Source organism: Anolis carolinensis, chromosome 1 (assembly GCF_035594765.1).
Source record: "Anolis carolinensis isolate JA03-04 chromosome 1, rAnoCar3.1.pri, whole genome shotgun sequence".
In the NCBI taxonomy this organism is placed as follows: domain Eukaryota; kingdom Metazoa; phylum Chordata; class Lepidosauria; order Squamata; family Dactyloidae; genus Anolis; species Anolis carolinensis.
In genome coordinates this window covers 307707229-307732375 of record NC_085841.1, presented here as the reverse complement: position 1 = coordinate 307732375, position 25147 = coordinate 307707229, and the positions used below count along the sequence as shown (strand labels likewise).

Sequence of the window (25147 nt, the reverse complement as noted above, 5' to 3'; positions counted from 1 at the left end):
AACTCCCAGATGCTTTTGCTGTTGATACCTGTCCTGGAGTAGATGTTCTTTGGAATCTCTTCCAGCAATATGATTCCACTCCTTTGCATGGTTTGAATATCGATGATTACTTCCCGTGATTGGACACTGTTCTGTTGATGCACCCTTGATTCATATTGACACCTTTAAAAGCCAGTGCAATTCTAGATTGAGGGAGTTAATAGTCCCACTCTATTCTACTTTGGTCAGACCTCACCTGGAATACTGTATTCACAATTCAAGAAGGATACTGACAGGCTGGAATGTGTCCAGAAAATGGTCAAAGGCTTGGAAGTCAAGCCCTCTGAGGATCAGGAAATTCCCATATGCTTCCCATATTGGGTATGTTTAGATTAATGAAGAGAAAGTTAAGAAAAAGGATGTCACATTGAAGATAGAGCCAGCATGCATTCTGGAGTGTGGTGGAATCTCCTTCTCAGGAGATGCACAATGAAAGCACCCTGGACAAATGGCCATCCAGCCTTTTCAGAGGCTGGATGGCCATCTGTCCAGGGTGCTTTCATTGTGTATTCCTGCATCACAGAGAGTTAAACTTTATGGATTTATTATTCCAACTCCATGTTTTTATTGTTCTATGTGACTGATTACCCTGAAAATGGAAATCTGTATTCAGTTTATATAAATAGTGCTCAGAATCACGGGTAAATTATCCTCCCTCTCTCTCTCTCTCTCTCTCTCTCTCTCCTCTCCCTCCATGTCCCCAACAAGGTGCTTCCCATATTGAAGTGATGAAAGAACACTAAAGAATTCCAAATATCTTTTTGTAAGCCATTGTCATTTGTGTATAGCCAGGTTATGGATTTATTTACTGCAATGTTGTTAATTGCAAGGGTAGTGTTGTTAAGAACAAGATCTGAGGGAGTCTTCAGCTACCTGGTGTCCTCCAGATGTGTTGGGCAACAGTTCTCATCATAGTTTAACACATCTGGAAGTCTGCAAAATGTAACTTTTTGAACTGCACTTCTCAGAATCTCTAAACCAACATGGCCACCATCTAGGCTGCCTGGGAAATTCTATGACCTGTTGTCCTGAGTTCTGGCTCAATTATTGTGTGTAGATTGGAGATCTTACACTGACTTCCTTCTTTTTTTAGTGGCAACAAAGACGATGGCTGTGATTACTGTCTCACCTGGCAACAGTGCCCACGAGATCTTTGGATTTGGGAGGTCCAACCAGATGCCCAATGTCTCTTTGACCAATTCCTCTTTTCCTTTGGTCTTATATGGAACAGCCATTAATCATGCCCTGACTGGCCTTGCAATGGTATTTGTCTTCATTATCATGTTCTCAGGAGGTTGCAAGATGGAGATATCCAAAATCAAGGTTCACATCTTGAAGCCCAAAGGGGTGGCCATGGCTGCAGTATCTCAGTTTGGAATCATGCTGAGGCGGGAGGTTAAAGAACCCCAGGAAATACCATATATGGGCAGAGATGGCGACAGCTAGCGACCCGGGTGCATAAACTCACAGAAACATGTGACTTCTGGGAAATCATGTGTTTCTGAAGAAATGAAAGCTAAAGATAAACAAACAGCGCATGCGTACGCAGGCGCTCTGAATGATTTGTGAGCACGGCACAGAAAGGGTGCAGCCGGCCCGCTGGTAAGCACTGATTGGGTCCAAGTCAAGCAGCGTCACAACTCTAAGCCAATGAATTTGCTTGTGGGCGGGCATAACCCGAACCCTGTAGTGTGTATAAATATTTACTCAGCCCGCCACTGGTTGTTCTCCCTGGAGAAGCACTTACTTTGTGCGAGGGGGAACCCTAGTGGCCATTAGCGAAATAAAACTGCTTTCTTGGAATTCCTTCAGTTGTTCGTCTCCAAATTCCTCCACTGCGCTCAAACAAGGACCGTAGCACAAAGGTTCCGCTACATTTTCTGGTGACCCCGACGTGATTCCCTATAAGACGGGCCAGGAGATTGGAGACGGATCCCGTTGGCGGGACGGCCTCAACTCAGCGGTGGGGGCCTGAGGCAACTACCGTGAGACGAGAAGGGGCCCCTGAATATTACAAGACCGGCTGCGGTGCTTGCCTCTGATGCCAACGCCGACTGACGGTGGGAGCTGCAACACCAGCGAGGTTCCATAGAAACCAGCCGGGAGGAAAAGGATCCAGGGAAAAGTCCAGGGGCGAAGGTTGGTCCGACGTCTACAGAAATCTGGCAAGTATAGTGGTTTGCATGAGACATTAAGGGAACACCAGCGCTGGGAGGGACACAAAAAGTTCCCAGGGAGGTAGAAAGGGGCTCTGTCTTGTGTTTCCTGACGTATGCCGTGAGTGGCCGGGTGCCCAGGCCAGGACAGTCCCCTCTATTAGGCAGGATGGGAGGGAAAAATTCAAAGAGCTCCACTCCCTTACAATGCATCTTAGATAATTTTGGCTCTTTTGCTATCAGAGCCGTAGCAGGGAATCCAAGGGACCTGAGAGATTATAGACTGAGGAATTTGTGTCAGGGAGAATGGCCAGAGTTTGGGTTAGGTTGGCAAGTAGAAGGAACGTGGGATCTGAAACTGATCCGAACAGTGGAAGAATATTGTGCTGTGAATCATCCGAACCAGTGGGTCTATATTGCTACGTGGGAACGGGTAGTTAGAGAAGATCCAGGTTGGGTTCGACAGTGCAGGAATGGCAAATGTATGGTGGTGAAGAAGGAAGGGAAAAAGAAGAAAGTTTTCCAATCCAATGAGGAGGACTACCCAGATTTACAGTTGAGTGTACAGGCTAGACAACAGGAATTATTGCCGCCACCCTTGCCACCGCCCCCCTCACCCCAGGGAACAGCCCCCGGTGCACCTACACTAGGAACGAGACCCCCACCCTACTCTCCAGAGTCAACCGAAGCAGCCAAGAAACACTACCCTAGCCTAGAAAAATATCAGGAGGAAACAAAGGAAAAGAAGAAGTCACAACGGATGCCCAGTGATGCTTCTCCGGCACAAACTCGGAGACATGGAGCTCCGGTGTGGCCTGGTGATTCACCGACCGGACCGGCCCTCCAGATGCCCTTGAGAACGGTGCCTGTGATAAACAACAGGAATGAGATAGTTCAAGCATACCAGGTAGTACCTTTCAGTAGTAGTGACATTTTGAATTGGAAAAATAATACTCCACCTTATAGTGAAGAACCCCAAGCTATGGCTAGGCTATTGGAAGGGATTATGGCAACCCATAATCCCACCTGGCAAGATTGCAGACAATTGTTGAATATGTTGTTCACATCAGAAGAGAGAAGAGCAGTGTTGAATAATGGGGTAGCCATAGCCCAGGTTGGTGCCCCACAAGATGGTGATGCAGCCGAGTGGGGAGCACAGAGGTTTCCTGTGGAAATAGATCCCCAATGGGACACCGCAGAAGAAGGACATTTGCAGAGACTGAAAGGATTCCAGCGTATATTGGTAGAAGCGGTAAAGAGGGGCCCGCCGCGACCCGTCAACATTGTAAAAATTCAGGGAGTGGTACAGGAAAAATCTGAGTCACCAACAGCCTTTTTGGAAAGGCTGGAGGCAGCATATAGAAAGTATAGCCCGTATAATTTGGAGGATGAAAACGGTAGGAGGGCGATTCAACAGTCTTTTATCAGTCAAGCGGCTCCTGACATCCGGAGAAAGATTCAAAAGCAACCAGGATTTCTAGGAAAGACTATGAATGAATTGTTGGCACTCGCAGATCAAGTTTATATGGCGAGGGACCAGGTAGAAGAAGAGAAGAAGGACAGGAAGAAGAAGCAGGAATACCAAGCATTAGTTACCATGATGGAACAAAGTGCAAGTGGACAGAGAGGAAGAGGAGGATATGCCAGAGGGGGACAAGGAGGAAGAAGAGGGCCCCCTCGGAGGTTAGGTCGAGACCAATGTGCTAAATGTAAGAAGTTTGGACACTGGAAAGGTGAATGCCCAGAAGGAAGAGAAGGAAGTCAGGAAGGACCGAGAGAAAGAGGAAGGCCTGAGAGAGGAAGAAACCCAGGAAGGGGAAGAGGACGTGGGAACTACGTACCTTTTCCTGCAAGAGAGGTGATAGCTGCAGCAGCTGTGATGGAAGAAGAATGGGAAGATCTGGATGGAGGAGAGGAATGAGGAAGCCAGGCTCTTGTTTTGTTGGACCCCGGGGAGCCGATGGTCACACTTGAAATCGGGGACCAACAATTGGACTTTTTAGTGGACACAGGTGCCGAAAAATCAGTAGTAAATACAAAAATTAGTCCACCAACTCGGGAAACTACGAAAGTAATAGGAGTGTCTGGGAAGACCCAGAAGTGCCCCTTCCTTAAGGAACGCACCTGCAATCTGGCCGGACATCAGGTCAAGCATAAGATGTTATATCTCCCAGACTGCCCAGTCCCTTTATTGGGAAGGGACATTTTATCAAAATTACAAGCACAACTCCAGTTCATGAAGAATGGACAAATGGAACTATCATTTCCCATGGAAGAGGAATGGAGACTGTTTCAAGTTAGGATTTTTACTGAAGAAATACAATGGCCATGGCATGAGACTCCTTTAGTGTGGGCAGAAGATAATCCTCCAGGATTAGCTAAATATGTTCCACCGGTGGTGGTGGAAGTGAAAAGAGGAATGGGACCCATATGTAAGCCACAGTATCCCGTTAGTCGAGAGGCAGTGCAGGGGATCAGAAAGCATCTAGAGCGACTTCTGCAGCATGGGATATTGGTACCATGCAGTTCCCCATGGAACACGCCCCTGCTCCCAGTCAAGAAACCAGGAGGACAAGGAGAATATCGCCCAGTTCAAGATTTGCGGGCTGTAAATCAAGTCACCGTTCCCCTAACCCCGGTAGTGCCAAATCCATACATCATGATGAGTCTAGTACCAGCATTTGCCAAATGGTTTACTGTATTGGATTTAAAGGATGCATTCTTTTGGATTCGATTGGCCCCTGTATCCCAACCGATCTTTGCTTTCCAGTGGGAATCTCAGCAGTCAGGGCAAAGGACCCAGTATGTTTGGACACGCCTTCCTCAGGGGTTCCGGGACAGCCCGACCATTTTTGGTCAAGCCCTGGCCAAAGACTTACAGGATTTTGTAATACCTAAAGAAGAAGGAATTTGGCTTCAGTACGTAGATGATCTGCTTATCGCTTGCCGGACACTAGGGGGCACTAGAGAGCAGACTTTGAGATTACTCAAGACATTGGAAGAAAAGGGTTACAAAGTGTCAAAGAAAAAGGCCCAGTTGTGCTGTCCCACAGTGAAATATTTGGGGTTCCATCTGACCGAAGGAAAGAAGATGTTAGGAGCTGAAAGAAAGGAAGTTGTTTGTGCCATCCCCACTCCCAGTACCCGGCGACAGGTGCGGGAATTTTTGGGATCAGCAGGATATTGCAGACAGTGGATCCCCAACTACGCTGTGTTGGCTAAGCCACTGTACCAGGCTACGAGAGGTGGAAGAGAAGATCCATTTGAGTGGACAGAAGAATGTCAACAGGCATTTAAGGCATTAAAAGAAGCATTGATGTCATCTCCAGCATTAGGACTGCCCGATTTGGAAAAACCATTCACTCTGTTCGCTGCAGAACGGGAAGGAACAGCGGTTGGAGTATTGACCCAACCACTAGGTTCATGGCAAAGGCCGATTGCCTACTTGTCAAAGCAATTGGACACAGTGGCTCGTGGATTGCCACCTTGCCTGAGGGCTGTGGCAGCATCAGTAGATTTAATCAAAGAAGCGAATAAATTGACCCTAGGACAGCCACTGACAGTTAAGGTGCCCCATAGCGTTAAGGCACTGTTAGACATTAAGGGACCGCGCTGGCTCACAAGTGAGAGGTTAATGAAATATGAGGGATTGTTGTGTGACAACCCACTGGTGACCCTGGAGACTTGCTCCACTCTGAATCCGGCCACCTTGCTCCCGACTCCAGGAGACACCACGATCCATCAGTGTGCCCAGGTGATGGATGAGGTATTCTCCAGTCGACCGGATTTGAAGGATGTGCCACTAACTAAGGTGGACGACACTCTGTTCACAGATGGAAGCTCCTTTATGGAAAATAATCAAAGACACTCAGGTTATGCGGTTGTCCGGTGGGGGGGAGAGACGCTGGAAGCAGGGTCACTGCCCCCGGGGACTTCTGCCCAGAAGGCCGAATTGATTGCCCTGACCCGAGCGTTGGAATTGTCAAGCGGAAAGCGGGTTAACGTCTACACAGACTCAAAATATGCCTTCACCACCCTCCACGCACACGGAGCACTGTACAAGGAGCGCGGGCTCCTCACGTCTGGAGGAAAGTGCGTGAAACATGCTGGAGAGATTGTGGATCTCCTGGAGGCGGTTTGGAAGCCAAGGCAGGTGGCTGTGATGCATTGTAAAGGGCACCAACGTGGAGACGATCCCGTAGTGCAAGGAAATAGGCAGGCTGATCTGGCAGCCAAAGAGGCAGCTAGGCTGCCCTATATTGAACATCAGGTAATGGCCCTACAGGTAGAATTAGCTGAACATAACATTACATATACACCAGAGGAAGAAGAATGGGCCTTAAAGGAGAAGGGTCAGTGGTCAGGAGAACTCATAGTGATGCCAGACGCCCGTGTCTACGTCCCTAAGGACTTGGCATGGCACTTAGTCCAACACATGCACCAAAACACACATTTAGGAAAAATGGCATTGGCAAATCTGCTAGGACGACAGTTGTATATCGATGGATTACATAGCCTAACGGCAGCAGCAGCCCGAAGATGCTGGACATGTATAAAAAATAACCCCAGAGAAGGACCCCTCAAGCCACCAGGAGTCCAACATGTGGGTGGGGTACCCTTTGAAGCTTTAGTCACTGACTTTACAGAAATGCCCCCATACAAAGGATACAAATATTTACTGGTGTTCGTGGACACATACACAGGATGGGTGGAGGCTTACCCTACAAGGACTGAGAAGGCTGTAGAGGTTTCAACAGCTCTAATGAAAGATGTTATTCCCAGATTTGGCATACCCTTAGAAATTGGATCAGATAATGGCCCCGCATATATTCAACAGGCTGTGCAAGGATTATGTAGAATTTTGGGCATAAAATGGAAGTTACATTGTGCATATAGACCCCAATCTTCTGGAAAAGTGGAAAGAATGAATAGGACATTAAAGGCTCAGCTTGGGAAACTTTGCCAAGAGACAGGATTGCCGTGGACGGTGGTTTTGCCCATGGCATTATTAGGAATCAGATGTACACCACACAAACGGACAGGACTCTCCCCTTTTGAAAGACTCTATGGACGACCCCCTTTGAACTTGAAGGGAGCCTTAGAGACAGGAGCTGAGCAACACCTCATAGGAGAGAAACAGACATTGGCCCAGGTTCAGGCTTTGGGCAGACAAATGCAGCAGTTAGAAAAATACATTTCTGAATTGAACCCACCATTCCCTACCACACCTCTACATTGTTTTTCACCAGGTGACGAGGTTCTGGTCAAGGATTGGAAGATTGAGCCATTGGGACCCAAGTGGCGAGGACCCTATGTTGTGCTCCTGTCTACCCCCACTGCAGTGAAGGTGAAGGAGATTAAGCCGTGGATACATTACACCCGTGTAAAACTAGCACCTGAGGAGTGGCGGACGGAGCGAGTTCCTGGTGAGGACCTGAGACTCAGGATCATCCGGCAACTCCCTAAGGGGTCAACAAGGCCATGAAGCTGATCCCTTCGGGTGCAACGGAGCGTCGGTGGTCAAGTATGTCGCAGCATGGCCCAACAAAGGCGCTCTCCGGGAGATGGTGGCTAGACGTTTTGAGAGGAAAAAGTGGGAGACAAGTTATGAGGAGGGGAGGAAAGCGCACTGTGTTTGGTATATTATTTGTGCTGAGTTTTATTCTCTCTTTTGGAAAAAGAGCACATGGGAATTGGATAAAAGAACATGCCAATTATATGTTTGAGCAGCACGGGAAAGAGGTAGCATTAATATATGAACACCCCCTCACCATAGGAGATTTTTCATTTCTTCCCGATTTAATTGATGAACCACAGATTGTGTTGGAGGGATTGTCCAAGGCTCAGGAGGGTCCACCTACTGTGTTTTCTAGCATACCGCAAAAAATAAATAAAACTCGGTTTCGACGGTTTAGATACCATACCTCCACCAGGGGTTTGTGCTTCTGTTGTGGAGGATCGGGAATATGGAATTCTGAGTGGAAACACTGGGGAACTAGGCAGGCGTTCTTTTCCCGATTAGGCAATTACTCCCACTGTCGAGACCGGTTCTATCTACATGGACGATTTAATATATCTTATGTCTCACGATTAAATCTAACCGCAACCGAGTGGGCTAGCATGTATCCAGATTATCCTACATTTAGTGTGAATGATTCTATTGAGGGCCTAAAATCTTATATGAACATACTGCAACAATTAACCCAACTGAGCCTAGGTAAAAGCCTCTGTCCGTTATGGCAAATTAGGGATCCAAATCTATGGTTTTTCTTTGATAAATGGGCCACAAATTATCACCCCGGCAACTACCAGTGTGTCGGTGTGGGTTATTTGACATTCCCAGTTCAGGTCTTACACAAAAGGCATCAGCGCCTGAAACGGGACATTGTGCAAACAGGCCCTCTAGGACCAGAATTCTCGGATGAGGTCATTATTAACAAGGCCCTGTCAGGTTCAGAAGCCTCCCGTGTAGGAGGAGGCCTGATCACAGGCTTGTTGACCCTGGGTGCTTACCCAGGGATTGTAGCTCAAGCAAATCGTAGAAGTGTTCTAGGCCTGACTTGCCGCCTTGAAAAGTCCATAAATGCCACTGGTAAAATTTTCCGGGAAATCCAGTCTGAAGTAGAAGAAATCAGCCAGATGGCCCTACAGCATAAGTTGGCCCTTGACTACCTACTGGCGGCCAGGGGGGGTTTATGCGCCATGGTTAGAGGGCGTTGTGTAGTGAAATTTCATAACTTGAATAGTACTATTGAAGATGACATCGAGTCATTACAAAAGTTAATTTACAATAATGTCCAGGAGATAGAAGGTTGGTCTCCCTTCTCCTGGGTGACTAGCTGGTTACCCTCAATAGAATGGTTGAAGAACATATTGTTGGTAGGGATTTTAGGATTGTTCATTGTTCTCATAGTTATGTGCTGCACTCCAATAATGATGCAAATGTGTACTAGGTGTGTCACACAATCTTTACCTGGAGAAAAGATAGCCATACTCCAAGCCAAGCGGGATTGGATGGAACCATAATGCTTTGCTTCAGCTTTTGTACATGCGCTTCGCAAAAAGAAAATGGGGGAGTGAGGCGGGAGGTTAAAGAACCCCAGGAAATACCATATATGGGCAGAGATGGCGACAGCTAGCGACCCGGGTGCATAAACTCACAGAAACATGTGACTTCTGGGAAATCATGTGTTTCTGAAGAAATGAAAGCTAAAGATAAACAAACAGCGCATGCGTACGCAGGCGCTCTGAATGATTTGTGAGCACGGCACAGAAAGGGTGCAGCCGGCCCGCTGGTAAGCACTGATTGGGTCCAAGTCAAGCAGCGTCACAACTCTAAGCCAATGAATTTGCTTGTGGGCGGGCATAACCCGAACCCTGTAGTGTGTATAAATATTTACTCAGCCCGCCACTGGTTGTTCTCCCTGGAGAAGCACTTACTTTGTGCGAGGGGGAACCCTAGTGGCCATTAGCGAAATAAAACTGCTTTCTTGGAATTCCTTCAGTTGTTCGTCTCCAAATTCCTCCACTGCGCTCAAACAAGGACCGTAGCACAAAGGTTCCGCTACAATGCCCCTGACAGCATTTGCTCTGAGCAAAATCTTCCGGCTGGCTCCAATGGAAGCACTTACTGTATTCATCTGTGGCTGCTGTCCAGGTGGAACTCTCTCCAATATTTTAACTCTTGCATCCAAAGGAGACATGAACCTCAGGTAAGGGAGATTGTGACAGCAGCTATGGAGTCAACTTCAGAGATACTTTAACCATGACATTGATTCCCAGGGAGTACACAACTCACTTGTTGCAACAGCTTCACTGGCTGCTGGTCAGTATTGCGGCATAATTCGAAGTGCTGGCTTTAACTATGTATATAACATGGGCTGAAGTTGTCAGAAGGTCTGCATTCTCCAATATGAATCTGCCTATGTTTTGAGATTTTCTGGAAAGACCCTTCTTTTCTCTATGTCCACTCCCAGGATCTGAAATTTTCTTCCCACAGAGGTTACAATGGCAAAAGAAGGAGGAGGAGAAGAAATGGTAGTAGTGGTAGTGCCTAGTCTTTCAATGTCATCACAAAGTAAGGTAGTCATCCACATCCTGAAGCTCCTCTCTCAAATTGTTGGATTACAGATTGCATCACCATAGCTAGAGAGAGTCAAAGGACCTCATCACATTAAGACCGGGGTTTCACCACATATCATGGCAAATCCGACAGGGCCCGAGGAAGGGGCGGGGCGAAGGAAGCTGTTGCCCTGCATTGCCCAGCTTCCCCCTCACCCCATCCCACAGGGAGGAAGCATCCACCAGCCAGCTTCCCTCCCACCTTGTCGCAGTGGTGACTTACAACTCTCCCTCTATGTCTATGGAGGCCTGATTTCAGGACTTGCAGGAGGTGGGACGATGAAGATCCTTATCCTTTCAGGGTTTGGGTCTATTCATTTGAACCAGAAGTCTCCGCCATTAGTAGAACCGCCTTTTTTCACCTGCGGCAGGCTAGACGGCTGGCCCCCTATCTGTCAAGGGATGACCTAGCTACAGTGATCCAGGCCACAGTCATCTCAAGGCTGGACTACTGTAACACCCTCTACATTGGTTTTCCTTTGTCGGTGATCCGGAAGCTCCAACTTGTACAAAATGCAGCTGCTCGACTTCTTGCAGGAGTCCCAATGAGATGTCATATAACACCAATCCTACTACAGCTGCACTGGTTACCAATTGAGCACCGGATCACTTTCAAAGTGATGGTGGCCTTACATGGTCTAGGGCCAATGTACCTGAGGGACCGCCTCACCCCCTACCAACCCCAGAGATCCCTCCGTTCGGTGGACCAAGATCTATTGGAAGTTCCCAGTTTTAAGACCTTGCGTCTAACAGCAACTAGACGTAGAGCTTTTACATCAGTGGCGCCGTCACTCTGGAACACTCTGCCGCCTGAAGTTTGTGCCCTGCGGGACTTATCAGTCTTCCGCAGGGCATGTAAGACACACCTGTTTCGGCAGGCTTTTGATCTCCGCTATTGCTGTTTTTAAATTGCTTAGATTTTAGCTGTTTTTGTAAGCCACTCCGAGCCCTGGGGGAGTGTTTTTAAGATTTTTTTAAAAGATATTTTAAAGATGTTTTTAAATTGTTAGATTTTAGCCTTTTTTGTAAGCCGCCCCGAGCCCTAGGGGAGTGGCGGCATATAAGTTTAAATAATAAATAAATAAATAAATTTAGTTATAGCACTTTACCCATGGTGGCTCTATCTTGGGTTTCTCTGCTGAAGAGCTGCAGTGTTGTGGTCCAGGGAAGCAAATTAGAGCTCTCCAGCAGAGAAATTGAAGTACTTTCCTAAACTACTAATCCTAACATTCTCTACAATAGAACAGTTAAAATGGAATCAAACTTCTATAACTACACAGTGTAGATATACTACCCCAAGTTGACCATGTCTTTGAAAAGGCAATGAGGTGGATGACTGAAAATAGGCTAGCTTTGATTATTTCCCATTCTTCATTCCCAACCAGTGCTATAGTTTTAAGAGTCAGAAACAAGTAAAACAAAGCAATGTTAAGAAAAAGGTAATAATGAACTCATGTACACTGACGTTTCTCTTTCTTTGTCCCAGCATTGTGATGACTGGATGCTCATCGCTTTTGGCCCTTGGCATGATGCCTCTTCTTCTATACCTTTACACTAAGGGCTCCTATGATAATAATCTGGAAGGGAAAGTGCCTTTCAAAGACATTGTTCTCTCCTTGTTCATGACCCTTATCGCTTGTGCTCTTGGGATCATCTTGAATGAAAAGAAGCCAAAATATGCTCGTCTCTTGAATAAAGTAAGTGGCCATCTGGAGCTCATTTCATGATACAAAATCTCTTCTTAACTTCATCAGCTCCATATAGAGTTAATTGCAGTGTAACACCAGAATTATTTATTCATATATATGTTGAAAAGGGTGGGTTTAATTCTATATATAACTAGCTGTGCCCGGCCACGCGTTGCTGTGGCGTCATCTGGTGGTGTTGGTGAGAACTTGTTGAGGTAGTGGTGGTATTGAATGTCTGTTGTATGGTTGTCTTTATGTTTAGTATGCATTTGGTTGTTTGTGTACTGTGAAAATGGTGAGGGTAGAGGGGGTCTATGTTCCTGTGTAGTATTGTATAGTATTTATATGTTGTCCATGTGTTGTGAATGCTTGGATTGTGTCCTGCTGCATAGTAGAAAGGGTTGGGCTGGATGGCCCTTAGGGGTCTCTCCAAATTCTTGGATTCTATGCTTCTGTTATTATTATTATCATCATCATCTTCATCATCATTATTATGTAGAGGCTGGAGGCCATGTCTCAGGAGTGCTTGGATTGTGTCCTCCTGCATGGTAGAAGGAAGTTGATCTGGATGATCCTCAGGGGTCACTCCAAACCTTAGGATTGTATGATGTTGTTGTTGTTGTTGTTGTTAATATTAGTATTAGTATTGAGAGGCTGGGTGACCATCTGTTGGGAGTGCCTGGATTGTGTCCTGCATGGCAGAATTGGGTTGGACTGGATGGCCTTTTGGGGTGTCTCCTAACTGTCTGATGCTATGATTCGATGTGTATTATTATTGTGCAGATATTGGATGGCCATCTGTCAGGAGTGGTTGGATTGTGTCCTCCTGCATGATATAAGGAAGTTGAACTGGATGATCCTTAGGGGTATCTGCTAACCTTAGGATTGTATGATATTCTTATTCTTCTTATTATTATTATTACTGAGAGGCTGGCTGGCCATCTGTTGGGAGTGCTTGGATTGTATCGTCCAATTGCAGAGTTGGGTTGGACTGGATGGCCTTTAGGGGTCTCTCCTAACTGTCTGATTCTATTATTCAATTTGTATTATTACTGTGCAGATCTTGGATGGCATCTGTCAGGAGTGCTTGGTTTGTGTCGTCCTGCATGGTGGAAGGAAGTTGAACTGGATGATCCTTAGGGGTGTCTCCTAACCTTATGATTGTATGATATTATTATTATTATTATTATTTTTATTTTTATTATTGAGAGGCTGGGTGGCCATCTGTTGGGCGTGCTTGGATTGTGTCCTCCATGGCAGAATTGGGTTGGACTGGATTACCACAGTAATTATTTCATATTACAGTAGAATCTCACTTATCCAACATTCGCTTATCCAGTGTTCTGGATTATCCAACGCAGTCTGACTTTTAGTAGTCAATGTTTTTGTAGTCAATGTTTTAAATTCATTGTGATATTTTGGTGCTAAATTTGTAAATACAGTAATTACAACATAGCATTACTGAGCATTAAACTACTTTTTCTGTCAAATTTGTTGTTTAACATGATTTTTGGTGCTTAATTTATATAATCATTACCTAATTTGATGTTTAATCGGCTTTTCCTGAATCCCTTCTTATTATCCAACATATTCACTTATCCAGCATTCTGCCGGCCTGTTTATGTTGGATAAGTGAGACTCTACTGTATATTTATAATCTTATATTATCTGCTTAGAACTGGATTATATGAGGCCCCTTCTACACAGCTGTATAAAATGCACACTGAAGTGAATTATCTGGCAGTGTGGACTCAAGATAATCCAGTTCAAAGCAGATAATAAAAGATTATAAATGGGTAATATAGCTGTGTTGAAGGGCCTTGAGTCTACACTGCCATATAATCCAGTTAAAATCAGATAATCTGTATTTTATAGCCAGTGTGGAAGAGGCCTGAGGCCTAACTGTGCCTGTCCCCTGGGCTGAGTAGGTTGCTAGGAGACCAAGTGGGCAGAGTTTAGCCTTGTAACTGGCAGCAATTGGATAAAAAGCAATTATTCCTTTCCCTTTAATTAGGACTTTATTTTTCTTTTCTTTTTGTTGTATGAACGTAGAGGCATGGATGAGGGGTTGTGCTGCAGTTCATTATTGCTCCCTTTTAAAAAATGTGTTTAGTGTTTCTGGGATGTGTAGTTTTGTTGTTTTGTCCTAGGCCAAACATTTTTTATCCTTTTATATATATACATATATATATATATATATATAGAGAGAGAGAGAGAGAGAGAGAGAGAGAGAGAAGAAGAAGAAGAAGAAGAAGAAGAAGAAGAAGAAGAAGAAGAAGAAGAAGAAGAAGAAGAAGAAGAAGAAGAAGAAGAAGAACATAAGAAGAGCTTCATTGGATTTAGACCAAAAAGCTTCATCAGGAATAAAGAGCATACACTTCTCACAGATGTTGTTGTACTGTAACTCCCATAATTCCTTCCCACTGACTATGCTGGTTAGAACTGATAGGAGCTACAGTCCAGTAACATATGAAGGGACATACGTTTCCCATCCTTGGCCTACATAGTTCAGTCCTCTCTCCCCACCCCATATAGATTAGCAGCCTCATTTATATAAGCTATGGCAACCACATTTGCCATATTTTAAGAAACATTGGTCTAGAAAACCAATTGACCCAAGGCAAGGGGGATATCATTCAAGGACCTACAAGATCTTAATAGTTAGTCCCCAATGGCATCTATTCACTGATCTCTTGCCGTTTAACCTCTCTCTCTTCTGTTTTCAGGTAGGTGTGCTTCTCATGCTCCTACTAACCATTCCTATCACTGTTCTGAGTGTGATCAGTCTTGGAGATAATATCTTTCTTGTCATCTTATCTCCACGCCTGGTGGGGACATCTGTTTTATTGCCTTTTTTTGGTTTTTCCTTGGGCTATATCCTTTCTGCATACTTCAACTTCAACGAACTGTAAGTTCTCCTAAGCAAACCTCTGTTTCTATTGTCGTTGCTGCTGTGGTTTTTCAAAAAGTCAATACAGATTCTGGTTTTGTAGTTTTGCTAAGGTTAAATGTCCCAATAGCCCTAAGGAATAACAAGCCTTTATAGTGGTAAAACCTATATCATAATAAGCAGAAATGAACAAAAAGCTTGAGAAACCACGTTTTCCTTCATCAGGCAGGGACATTTTATTAAAAAGCATGAAGGGGAAAGTAAGTAGAGAGAGAGATAACATTGTGGTCTGAATGCAGTTTTCGGATTAAGAAGGCTATCAAATTAAGCTCATTCCCAACACACAATGTCTGTGGTTCTGCTTGGCTGGGGAGGAACCAGAGAATAAAATTTGATGGTGCTCTTCCATTATGGGCTCCAAAGGGGGGCCTAGACAGAGCAGGATAGTCCATGGGGGGGGGAGTTGAAGGAGGAAAAACACTCTTCTCATTTTTGCAGGTTATCCCCCCCCCCCATATAATAAATGATGGTTGTTTTGACAACTGCGACATGAGTGGGGGGAATAACACGAAAACAGGGGGAAATTGTTTAACCCCTTCCCCCAAATAAAATGGACTATCCTTCTCTGTCTAGCTCCCCCTTGTGGCCTCCACTCAAATAATACCAATTTGTTATCAAAGGCTTTCATGGCTGTGGACAATTTCAACAGAAAGGAGGAAATGATGAAAATGAACAAAATCTGGCTACCAATATTTTAAAAACTCTAAAATCAGGACAGTAAATAAAGAACAACATTCAAAAACAGGAAATCCAGACAAGAAACAATCAGGGCCAGCTAATATCCTTCAACAAAGGATTCTCTCAGGCAGGAAGCAGCCAGACTTTGAAGGTGAAAGGCCACTCAATGCTAATCAAGGTGGTCAATTGCAACATTCACACTTGCCTCCAACAGACAAGAGTTCTTTCTCCCACCCTGGACCTTCAACAGATATATAATCTCCATTTGCCTAGTTTCCAACTGACCTCACAACCTCTGAGGATGCCTGCCATAGATATGGATGAAATGTCAGGAGAGAATGCTTCTAAAACATGGCCACACAGCCTGGAAAACTTGCAGCAACCCAGTACCAATTTGACTTTCCATTGAGAAAAAAGAAAGACAGCCTTGAGCCTTCAAGCCTGTCTCTGTTCCTGAAATACAACTGACTTGAAGTGGTTGATCTGCTTGCCTTCTGCCCCCAGTCATACATATCTTTCTTTCCTTGTGTCTAAATCATAGTCTACAGCTGGAGAGGAAAACTATTGCAAAGGGAACAAAGAGCTTTGTGTGACCTTAAAGAATAACCTTTGCTATTTGGCATAGATTTCCATAGTCTTCCAGAGAAGCCCTCTTTTCCAGTTGGGCTACTGAGGACTTCAGTCCCAAAAACTTGTGAGGAGTAAAAGATATTAGCTTTAAAATCCAATACTCTTTAGCCAAGATCCTGGATCAGATAGGTGAAACATAGCACTTCACCTGCCAAGCAGCTGCCAAGTCCCAGGGAAGAGAGCCTGTCACCGCTCTAGCTTACAAGATGGGAGGACTCAGCAAAGAAAGAGTGAGTGGTCTCAGCTGCAAAGGGGAAAGAAGTAAAGATGTACAACAGTACGTGTGGGTTTATGTGCTTTCATGTTGCCTGTCCCTATGGATTTCATATGGTTTTCTTAGACAAGGAATACTTCAAGGTGGTTTTGCCAGTTCCTTCATCTGAAATATAGACTACAGCAACCAGTATTCAGTGGCAGTCTTCTATCCAAATATTAACAAGGGCTGGCAGTGGTTAGCTTCTAAGATCAGATGGGAACTGGTTTATTAATACATTTATAATCATAGAATTGGAAGAGACCAAGGGCCATACATCCAACCACTTTTTTTTCATGTCAGGAACAATTTGAGAAACTGCAAGTTGCTTCTGCTGTGAGAGAATTGGCCGTCTGCAAGGACGTTGCCCAGGGGACACCTGGATGTTTGATGTTTTACCATCCTGTGGGAGGCTTCTCTAATGTCCCCCGCATAGGGAGCTGGAGCTGACAGAGGGAACTCAACCCGCTCTCCCCCTGTCAGCTCCAGCTCCCTATGCGGGGACATGAGAGAAGCCTCCCACAGGATGGTAAAACATCAAATATCCGGGTGTCCCCTGGGCAACGTCCTTGCAGACGTCAAATTCGCTGCAATTCAGGAATCAAAATATGCCTCGCAGATGGCCATCTAGCCTCCACTGAAAAGCCTCCAGAGAAGGCAGCATATTGCATTGCCAAACAGCTATTACCATCAGGAAGTTCTTCCCAATGTTTAGGTGGAATATTTTTTCCTGCTACAGTAGAGTCTCACTTATCCAAGCTAAACGGGCTGGCAGAAGCTTGGATAAGCGAATATCTTGGATAATAAGGAGAGATTAAGGAAAAGCCTATTAAACATCAAATTAGATTATGATTTTACAAATTAAGTACCAAAACATCATGTTATACAACTAATTTGACAGAAAAAGTAGTTCAATATGCAGTAATGCTAAGTAGTAATTACTGTATTTATGAATTTAGCACCAAAATATCATGATATATTGAAAACATTGACTACAAAAATGGCTTGGATTATCCAGAGGCTTGGATAAGTGAGACTCTACTGTATTTGAATCCATTGCTCCATGTCCTAGTTTCCAGAGAAGCAGAAAACAAGTTTGCCCCCTTCTTTCAAATATTTAAACATGGCTCTCATGTCTGCTCTCAGCTTTCTTTTTCTCCAAACTAAACATACCCAGCGCTTAGTAGACAGAGCACACCCTTATTTCCCTTCCGTGGATGCCAAGGCCACCAATATCTACCTGTAGCCCCCTTCTCACATCCCACTGATGAGCACCCCACCCAGGCTCTATAGTGACTTGAAATGGGAGGGTTTAAATGATGACCCAAAGAAATATCCTCTGCATTCTGTCCAACAAGATGTATATGCATTTAGCCTAGACCTATATGTGTGAAAGTTGCTAAAATCATATCAGACTTAGGTGTTTTGATGCACCATCTGATCTAAGCTAAGCGAGATCAATCCAAGTTGGTACTTGGTTGGGAGGCCACCAACAAATATCACGTGATAAGAGCTACATTTAAGAAGAACTGCAAAACCACCATTGAGTATTCCTCGAAAGAGAAACACCCTGTGAAATTCATGGAACCACTATAGATGGAGAGGCAATTTGAACACTTACACATGCTGAATTGGTATACCTTTATTGCTGTATGCCTTCGAGTTGTTTCTGACTGATGGTGATTCTAAGGATAACCTATCATAGGATTGTCTGGGGCTGAGAATATTTGGCCAGCCCAGGGTCACCCAGTGGTTCCCATACCTATAACCCCATGTAATACAGGAATGTGTGTGTGTGTGTTTCCTTCATTGATAGATGCAAGCGGACAATCTGCCTGGAAACAGGCTGCCAAAACGTCACCCTCTGCCTGGCCATCCTCAGGATAGCCTTTCCAGCTGATGTCATTGGGCCTCTTTTCTTCTTTCCTGGCCTGTATTTGATTTTCCAGGTTGGAGAGGGTCTTCTCCTGGTCGTGATTTTCAGGAACCGGGGAAATACAAAAGAACCAAATGGTAAGAACCACTTTCCCCCCTCCTTTTACATGGCATCATCTCTTGACCTACAGCTCGGATAGAATTTTGCACAGTTTTATGTAGCTAGAATATAGATGACAACTTCTGTTTGCCTTTTGAAAGTCAATCTGCATGAATATTAGAACACAACTGCAAGTTGACATGGCTGAGAACTGAATTAGAATCACTTGAAGGAAGGGGCAAAAACATAGCTGTTCTTAAATGCAAAGTTGCAGTAGATGAAGTGTATCACTGTAAAGAAATAAACACCATCATGTATTCGCATCTTCCATAGAGAGTAGCTGCACCACCATTTGCTCTTTGCTTTAATTAACTAGTCATTGTTCTAAAAGTTGCCTTTTCCCTGCATTGGATTGTTCAGGCTGAACACAAACAGATCTCTTGGAGTCTAAACATGAAATTAATTTATATTTCATATACCCATTGCCTGACAGTAATTTGAAGGACAGAGGGTGCATATACACTATATAATTTAATGCGGTTTGCACTGCTTTAATTGCCATAGCTCAAGAATATGGAATCATGAGGTTGCAAAAGGGTCTTTATCCATCTTTGCCAAGCAATGCTTGGTGCCTCTTCAATCTACATCTCCCAGAATTCGGTAGCATGAGCCATGGCAGTTAAAGGGGTGTCAAACTGCATTAATTCTACAGTGTAGATCAGGCATGGCAAACTTTGGCCCTCCAGGTGCTTTGGAATTCAACTCCCACAATTCCTAACAGCCGGTAAGCTGTTAGGAATTGTGGGAGTTGATGTCCAAAACACCTGGAGGGCCAAAGTTTACCCATGCTGGGTGTAGAGGCAGAACACCCCAGTATTATGGCAGCTCCAAAGTCATAAGGCTAATCAATGTGAAAGAAGAGGAAAACATATCTTAAGGAAAAAGAGTAATTCTACACTGTAGAATTAATGCGTTTTGACACTACTTTAACTTCTATGGCTCAATGCAGTGCAGTCATGGGAGTTGTAGTTTAATAATAATAATAATAATATCATACAATCATAAGGTTAGGAGACACCCCTAGGGATCATCCAGTTCAACTTCCTTATATCATGCAGGAGGACACAATCCAAACACTCCTGACAGATGGCCATCCAATATCTGCACAATAATAATACACGTCGAATTATAACATCAGTCAGTTAGGAGACACCCCTAAAGGCCATCCAGTCCAACCCAATTCTGCCATGCAGGACACAATCTAAGCACTCCCAACAGATGGCCACCCAGCCTCTCAACTACTACTACTACTACTACTACTACTACTACTACTAATAATAATAATAATAATAATAATAATAATAATAATAATAATAACGTCATCATACAATCCTAAGGTTTGGAGTGATCCCTAAGGATCATCCAGATCAACTTCCTTCTACCATGCAGGAGGACACAATCCAAGCACTCCTGACAGATGGCCATCCAGCCTCTACATAATAATGATGATGATGATTATGATGATGATAATAATAATAATAATAATAATAACAGAAGCATAGAATCCAAGAGTTTGGAGAGACCCCTAAGGGCCATCCAGCCCAACCCTTTCTACTATGCAGCAGGACACAATCCAAGCATTCACAACACATGGACAACGTATAAATACTATACAATACTACACAGGGACATAGACCCCCTCTACCCTCACCACTTTCACAGTACACAAACAACCAAATGCATACTAAATATAAAGACAACCATACAACAGACATTCAATACCACCACTACCTCAACAATTTCTCACCAACACCACCAGACGACGCCACAGCAATGAGTGGCCGGGCACATATATATACACACACACACACATACAAGCAAACACATTACTGCGCTGAATGAAGCCCCAGCAACGCAACCTCACTGCAACTAGGAAACAGGGAAGGGCAGAGGGACAGAAGAGAACAAGAGGAAAAGGGCCTACCCTTTTCTTGGGATTCTTGGGTCTGTGAGGGCGACCACCTGCGCTCTGGATCCTTGTCCCTCTTGGCTGGTTAAGCTGGCCAAAGATGGGTTGTTGGACTGGTTTGTGACCATAATAAATGCTTCTTTGGTTCAGGGGTCAGTTCCATCCTACTTTAAGCAGGCGGTAGTAAAACCACTACTAAAAAAGCCCTTGCTTGATCCATCTGTTTGTAACAACTACAGACCAATCTCCAACCTCCCGTTTTTGGGCAAGGTTCTGGAGCGAGTGGTTGCCACGCAGCTCCAGGAGTTCCTCGATGACACTGATTTTCTGGACCACTCTCAGTCTGGCTTCAGGCCTGGGTACAGTACCGAGACAGCTCCGGTCGCCTTGGTGGATGACCTCCGCAGGGAGCTGGACAGGGGGAGTGTGACCCTGCTGGTTCTCTTGGACATCTCAGCGGCTTTCGATACCATCGACCATGGTATCCTTCTGGGGAGGCTCGCCGGGATGGGGCTTGGTGGCACGGTTCTGCAGTGGCTCCGGTCCTTCCTGGAGGGTCGTTCCCAGATGGTGAAGCTGGGGGATACCTGCTCGGACCCCTGGCCATTGACCTGTGGGGTCCCGCAAGGGTCTATTTTATCCCCCATGCTATTTAACATCTACATGAAACCGTTGGGAGAGGTCATCCGGAGTTTTGGAGGGTGTTGCCGTCTCTACGCAGATGACACGCAAATCCACTACTAATTTCCATCTAACTCCAAGGAAGCCCCTCGGATTCTGAACCAGTGCCTGGCCGCTGTGGCGGACTGGATGAGGAGGAACAAGCTGAGGATCAATCCTGACAAGACAGAGGCCCTCCTGGTCAGTCGCGCGTTTGATCGGGGTATTGGGTGGCAACCTGTGCTGGACGGGGTTGCACTACCCCTGAAATCACAGGTCCGCAGTTTGGGGGTCCTCCTGGATTCAGCGTTGACGCTTGAGGCTCAGGTGTCGGCGGTGGCCGGGAGGGCTTTCGCACAACTCAAACTTGTGCACCAACTGCGACCATACCTTGTGAAGTCTGACTTGACCACGGCGGTGCATGCCTTAGTTACCTCTAGACTGGACTACTGTAATGCGCTCTACATGGGGCTTCCCTTGAAGACGGCCCGGAAACTACAATTGGTTCAGCGTTCGGCGGCCAGATTAATAACAGGGGCGAGCTACAGGGAACGATCTACTCCCCTGTTTAAAGAGCTCCACTGGTTGCCGTTCACTTTCCGGTCCCAATTCAAGGTACAGACCATCATCTATAAAGCCCCAAACGGTTTGGGACCCACCTACCTCAGTGACCGTATCTCCTACCATAAACCTGCTCGTTCCCTTCGTTCATCCGGGGAGGCCTTCCTTTCGCCACTGCCTTTGTCCCAGGCCCGTCTTGTGGGAACGAGGGAGAGGGCTTTTTCTGCTGTGGCCCCCCGACTGTGGAATTCATTGCCCACTGAGATCAGGCAAGCCCCCACCTTGTTAGCCTTTAAGAAAGATCTAAAAACATGGCTTTTCCAATGTGCCTTTGGGGCGTAAATGTAATATATCACTCTGGTTATTCCCCTTGGATTTTATCCTTTAGACTGCTTCACCATTTTATATCCCTGTTCCCCTATTCCTATGTCTCTCTCTCCCGAGTTTTTAATTAAGTGTTCATGTGGCCTGCCCTGGTTTTCATTGTTTTCTCTGATTTGTGTTGTAATATATATGATGATTTTGCACTGTTATATTGTGTTATGATTTGCTGTTTTATTTTGTTATATTGTATGGTGTCTGGGCATGGCCCCATGTAAGCCGCCCCGAGTCCCCATTGGGGAGATGGTGGCGGGGTATAAATAAAGTTTTTTTTTTTTTATTATTATTATTATTATTATTATTATTATTATTATTATTATTATTATTATTATTATTATTATTATTATTACCCTAAACTGGATCTCAGGCAGCCTGACACGAGGGTCCCAGGTTTTTTTTAACTTGAAAAATTCTGGGAGGGGTGTTGAATTCATAACATACATACACACCCCCGTGGCTATGGGCTTGTCTATAGGCAATATTACCAATAAAGGTACAGCTATAGTATCTACTGGAGGATTTGTTGTGTGCCTTCAAGGTATGTTTAACTTATGATGATCCTATCACAGGTTTTTCTGGGGCTGGGAGTGTGTGACTCATCCGAAGTAACTCATTGGATTTCCATGGCTTTTACTGAGCATGTATGAACAGCAAAGAGAATAGGACAAAGTGGATAAGCTTGTCTCACCCATCATGTTAAAAAGCATAGATCTATACGTTTGACCACCCAAATACAATCCAGTTGCTTTATCAAAGATGTTCACGGTATTAAGTTTGGATAAACAGTTTAGGGAAAATTGTGAACTCATGTTTTCATAGTGTAAGAACTATGACTATTCTTTACATTTTTCTACTTCTGATAGCAATTTTTCTGTTAAAGAAATCATGCTCTGGGTCATATCGGCTTTGTTAATGGAAGTATACCTGTACTTTCCAAACTGTGGGTGTTCCTTCTCTGTTTGTGTGTTATATTTGTTTGATCCCTTTCCATACTTTCCAGACTTTTATGTAATAATGCAATGTTAAGGTCTAGCACAGGCATGGGCAAACTTCGGCCCTCCAGGTGTTTTGGACTTCAACTCCCACAATTTCTAACAGCCTCACGCCCTTTCCTTTTCCCCCTCAGCTGCTTAAGCTTTTCATTGGTAAGGGACTTTATGATGTTCCAGATATTAAACTGCAGACTCCAATAATCCTAGCAAATGAAAGAGTACTGGTAATTGCAAAATCTAGATTTTGTTTTTGTCTTTGGGACAGTAGTAATTCCAATAGGTTTTATAGTCTGAACCTAGAGTTCAGACTATATCTAAATTCAGGGTTTTTTGGCTATCCAATTTATTTATTTTATTTATTTCCAATATTTCTATCCCGCCCTTCTCACCCGAAGGAACTCAGGGCGGCATACAATTGGCAACAATTCGATGCCGACACATCATTAAAAACAAACAGCATATAAAATCTATTACAAACAGTTAAATAGACTATAAAATATAAAACATATGCTTAAAATCCGTTCATCCAATATCCTCTTACTTTATCCATACATCAGTCTGGGTCGTCTTTGTCGTCTTTATCCAAGAAACAACCTCCTTTGGAGCTAGAGCTCAACACCTTGAATAATTCCTTTAAAGTTCTGGTTGAAGCCCACAGTATATTCTCCACCTCAAATAAGATCATGGCTATATCTGTTTTCATTTCAGATTCAACAAAAGTGGACTCTGGAGCTTTTGACAGAACTGAGGACAATACTGAAGTTGAAGCCAGCCAATCAGAAACTCTGTTTAGAGTTAGAAACGAACTAATATCAGGAAAGTAAAAGGATGCTTGAAAAAATGTTCCACCTCAACATCAGAAGTCCAAGCTATTGCTATATTTGAGGCCTGATGAATACAGACATCTTTATATAAAATACACATAATTGTGAGAGGGAATAAATACTTCATAAATTACAAATCCATGCTTTCTCTGTACATGTTCATTCTATGCACCAATTTAGCCCCAAGGTTAACACCTTTTTGAGAAGAATTTGTGGTAACTTTCTATGTTCTACTATAATTGAAAAAATGTTTGCTCCCAATAAGCATGTGGGATCACTTTGCTAAGTTAAACTCAAATGATTCCCTTTTGTTAGCTGTGCCACAAATGTGCATAACATTACAGAAATTATTTGCATTCTCATGTTTGTGTGAAATTTTTTAAAAAGAAGGCAGCTCAATACCTGGGACAAATTGGAAGCTGTGATCTGCGTTCATATGGAAGGCCACCACTGGTTGCTTGTTTTCTGGTCAAGATTGCACCCTTGTGGTTCCTAAAGCACGTGCGCTTGTCTGGCAGTTTTGCCCATGTAGGTCCACAAGACTGGCAGGTAATGTTAACATAGTATGTTCTGCCAGTTACAGTTCTCATAAAAGATAATTTGCTTGAATTACCGATATAAACTCTAAAATTTCATATTGTGATATATATGTATACACATATAAAAATGTGTGTGCATGTGTACGAGCCAATATGGTGTAGTAGTGGACGGTGAACACTGGAGACCAGGGTTTAAATCCCCTTGCAGAGTATTTTTGAGACAATCACTTTCCATTTCCTAAAAAGACCTCTGAACAAACCTCAGAGAGCCTAATAGTCACTTTTTGGATTGCAATTAAGCCAGAAATAAATTGGAAGGCCAACAAGTGAAATTAAATTGGTATTTGCAGGCAAGCCCCCTGAATGCAATTTTTGATTAGGGAAAAAAAAAATGCCCACCCTTTCTACTTTTCCTATTACTTCAGCTGTTATCTTCTAAATATGAATTCTGCGGTGGAGCAAAGTATTTTATCAACACAATGTATCATTGCAAGCTTGTTTTCATTATTCAAAGTATTTTAAGGTGCTCAATTTTGAAAGGGGGTATTAGTACCCAAGGGTTTTTACTAAATATCCTCTTCGGATGGTAATAGTCCAAAGTGTTGTCCAAGGCTTTCATGGCCGGAATCACAGGGTTGTTTTCCAGGCTGTATGGCCATGTTCCAGAAGCATTCTCTCCTGACATTTTACCCATATATGGCAGGCATCCTGAAGTTGAGGTATATATATAC

General features: G+C 44.2%; 1 protein-coding gene across 1 annotated transcript; it reads left to right on the top strand.

The window, feature by feature from the left end:
- Positions 1-1133: 1133 nt before the first annotated feature.
- Positions 1134-24226, top strand: slc10a1 (solute carrier family 10 member 1). The gene is made up of 6 exons (XM_062968067.1): positions 1134-1418; positions 9764-9907; positions 11803-12013; positions 14731-14912; positions 18332-18528; positions 23762-24226. The coding sequence occupies exons 1-6, from the start codon at positions 1147-1149 to the stop codon at positions 23875-23877; spliced, it is 1122 nt and encodes a 373-aa protein (XP_062824137.1). The 5' UTR covers positions 1134-1146; the 3' UTR covers positions 23878-24226.
- Positions 24227-25147: the final 921 nt, after the last annotated feature.

What these genes read in the sequence shown, in the direction of transcription:
- slc10a1 (XM_062968067.1), top strand. Translation starts at nt 1,147, where the DNA reads ATGGCTGTGATTACTGTCTCACCTGGCAACAGTGCCCACGAGATCTTT. An exon ending in GCAGTATCTCAGTTTGGAAT is followed by an intron (nt 1,419 to 9,763) that starts CATGCTGAGGCG and finishes AGGTTCCGCTAC; the next exon opens with AATGCCCCTGACAGCATTTG. An exon ending in AAAGGAGACATGAACCTCAG is followed by an intron (nt 9,908 to 11,802) that starts GTAAGGGAGATT and finishes TCTTTGTCCCAG; the next exon opens with CATTGTGATGACTGGATGCT.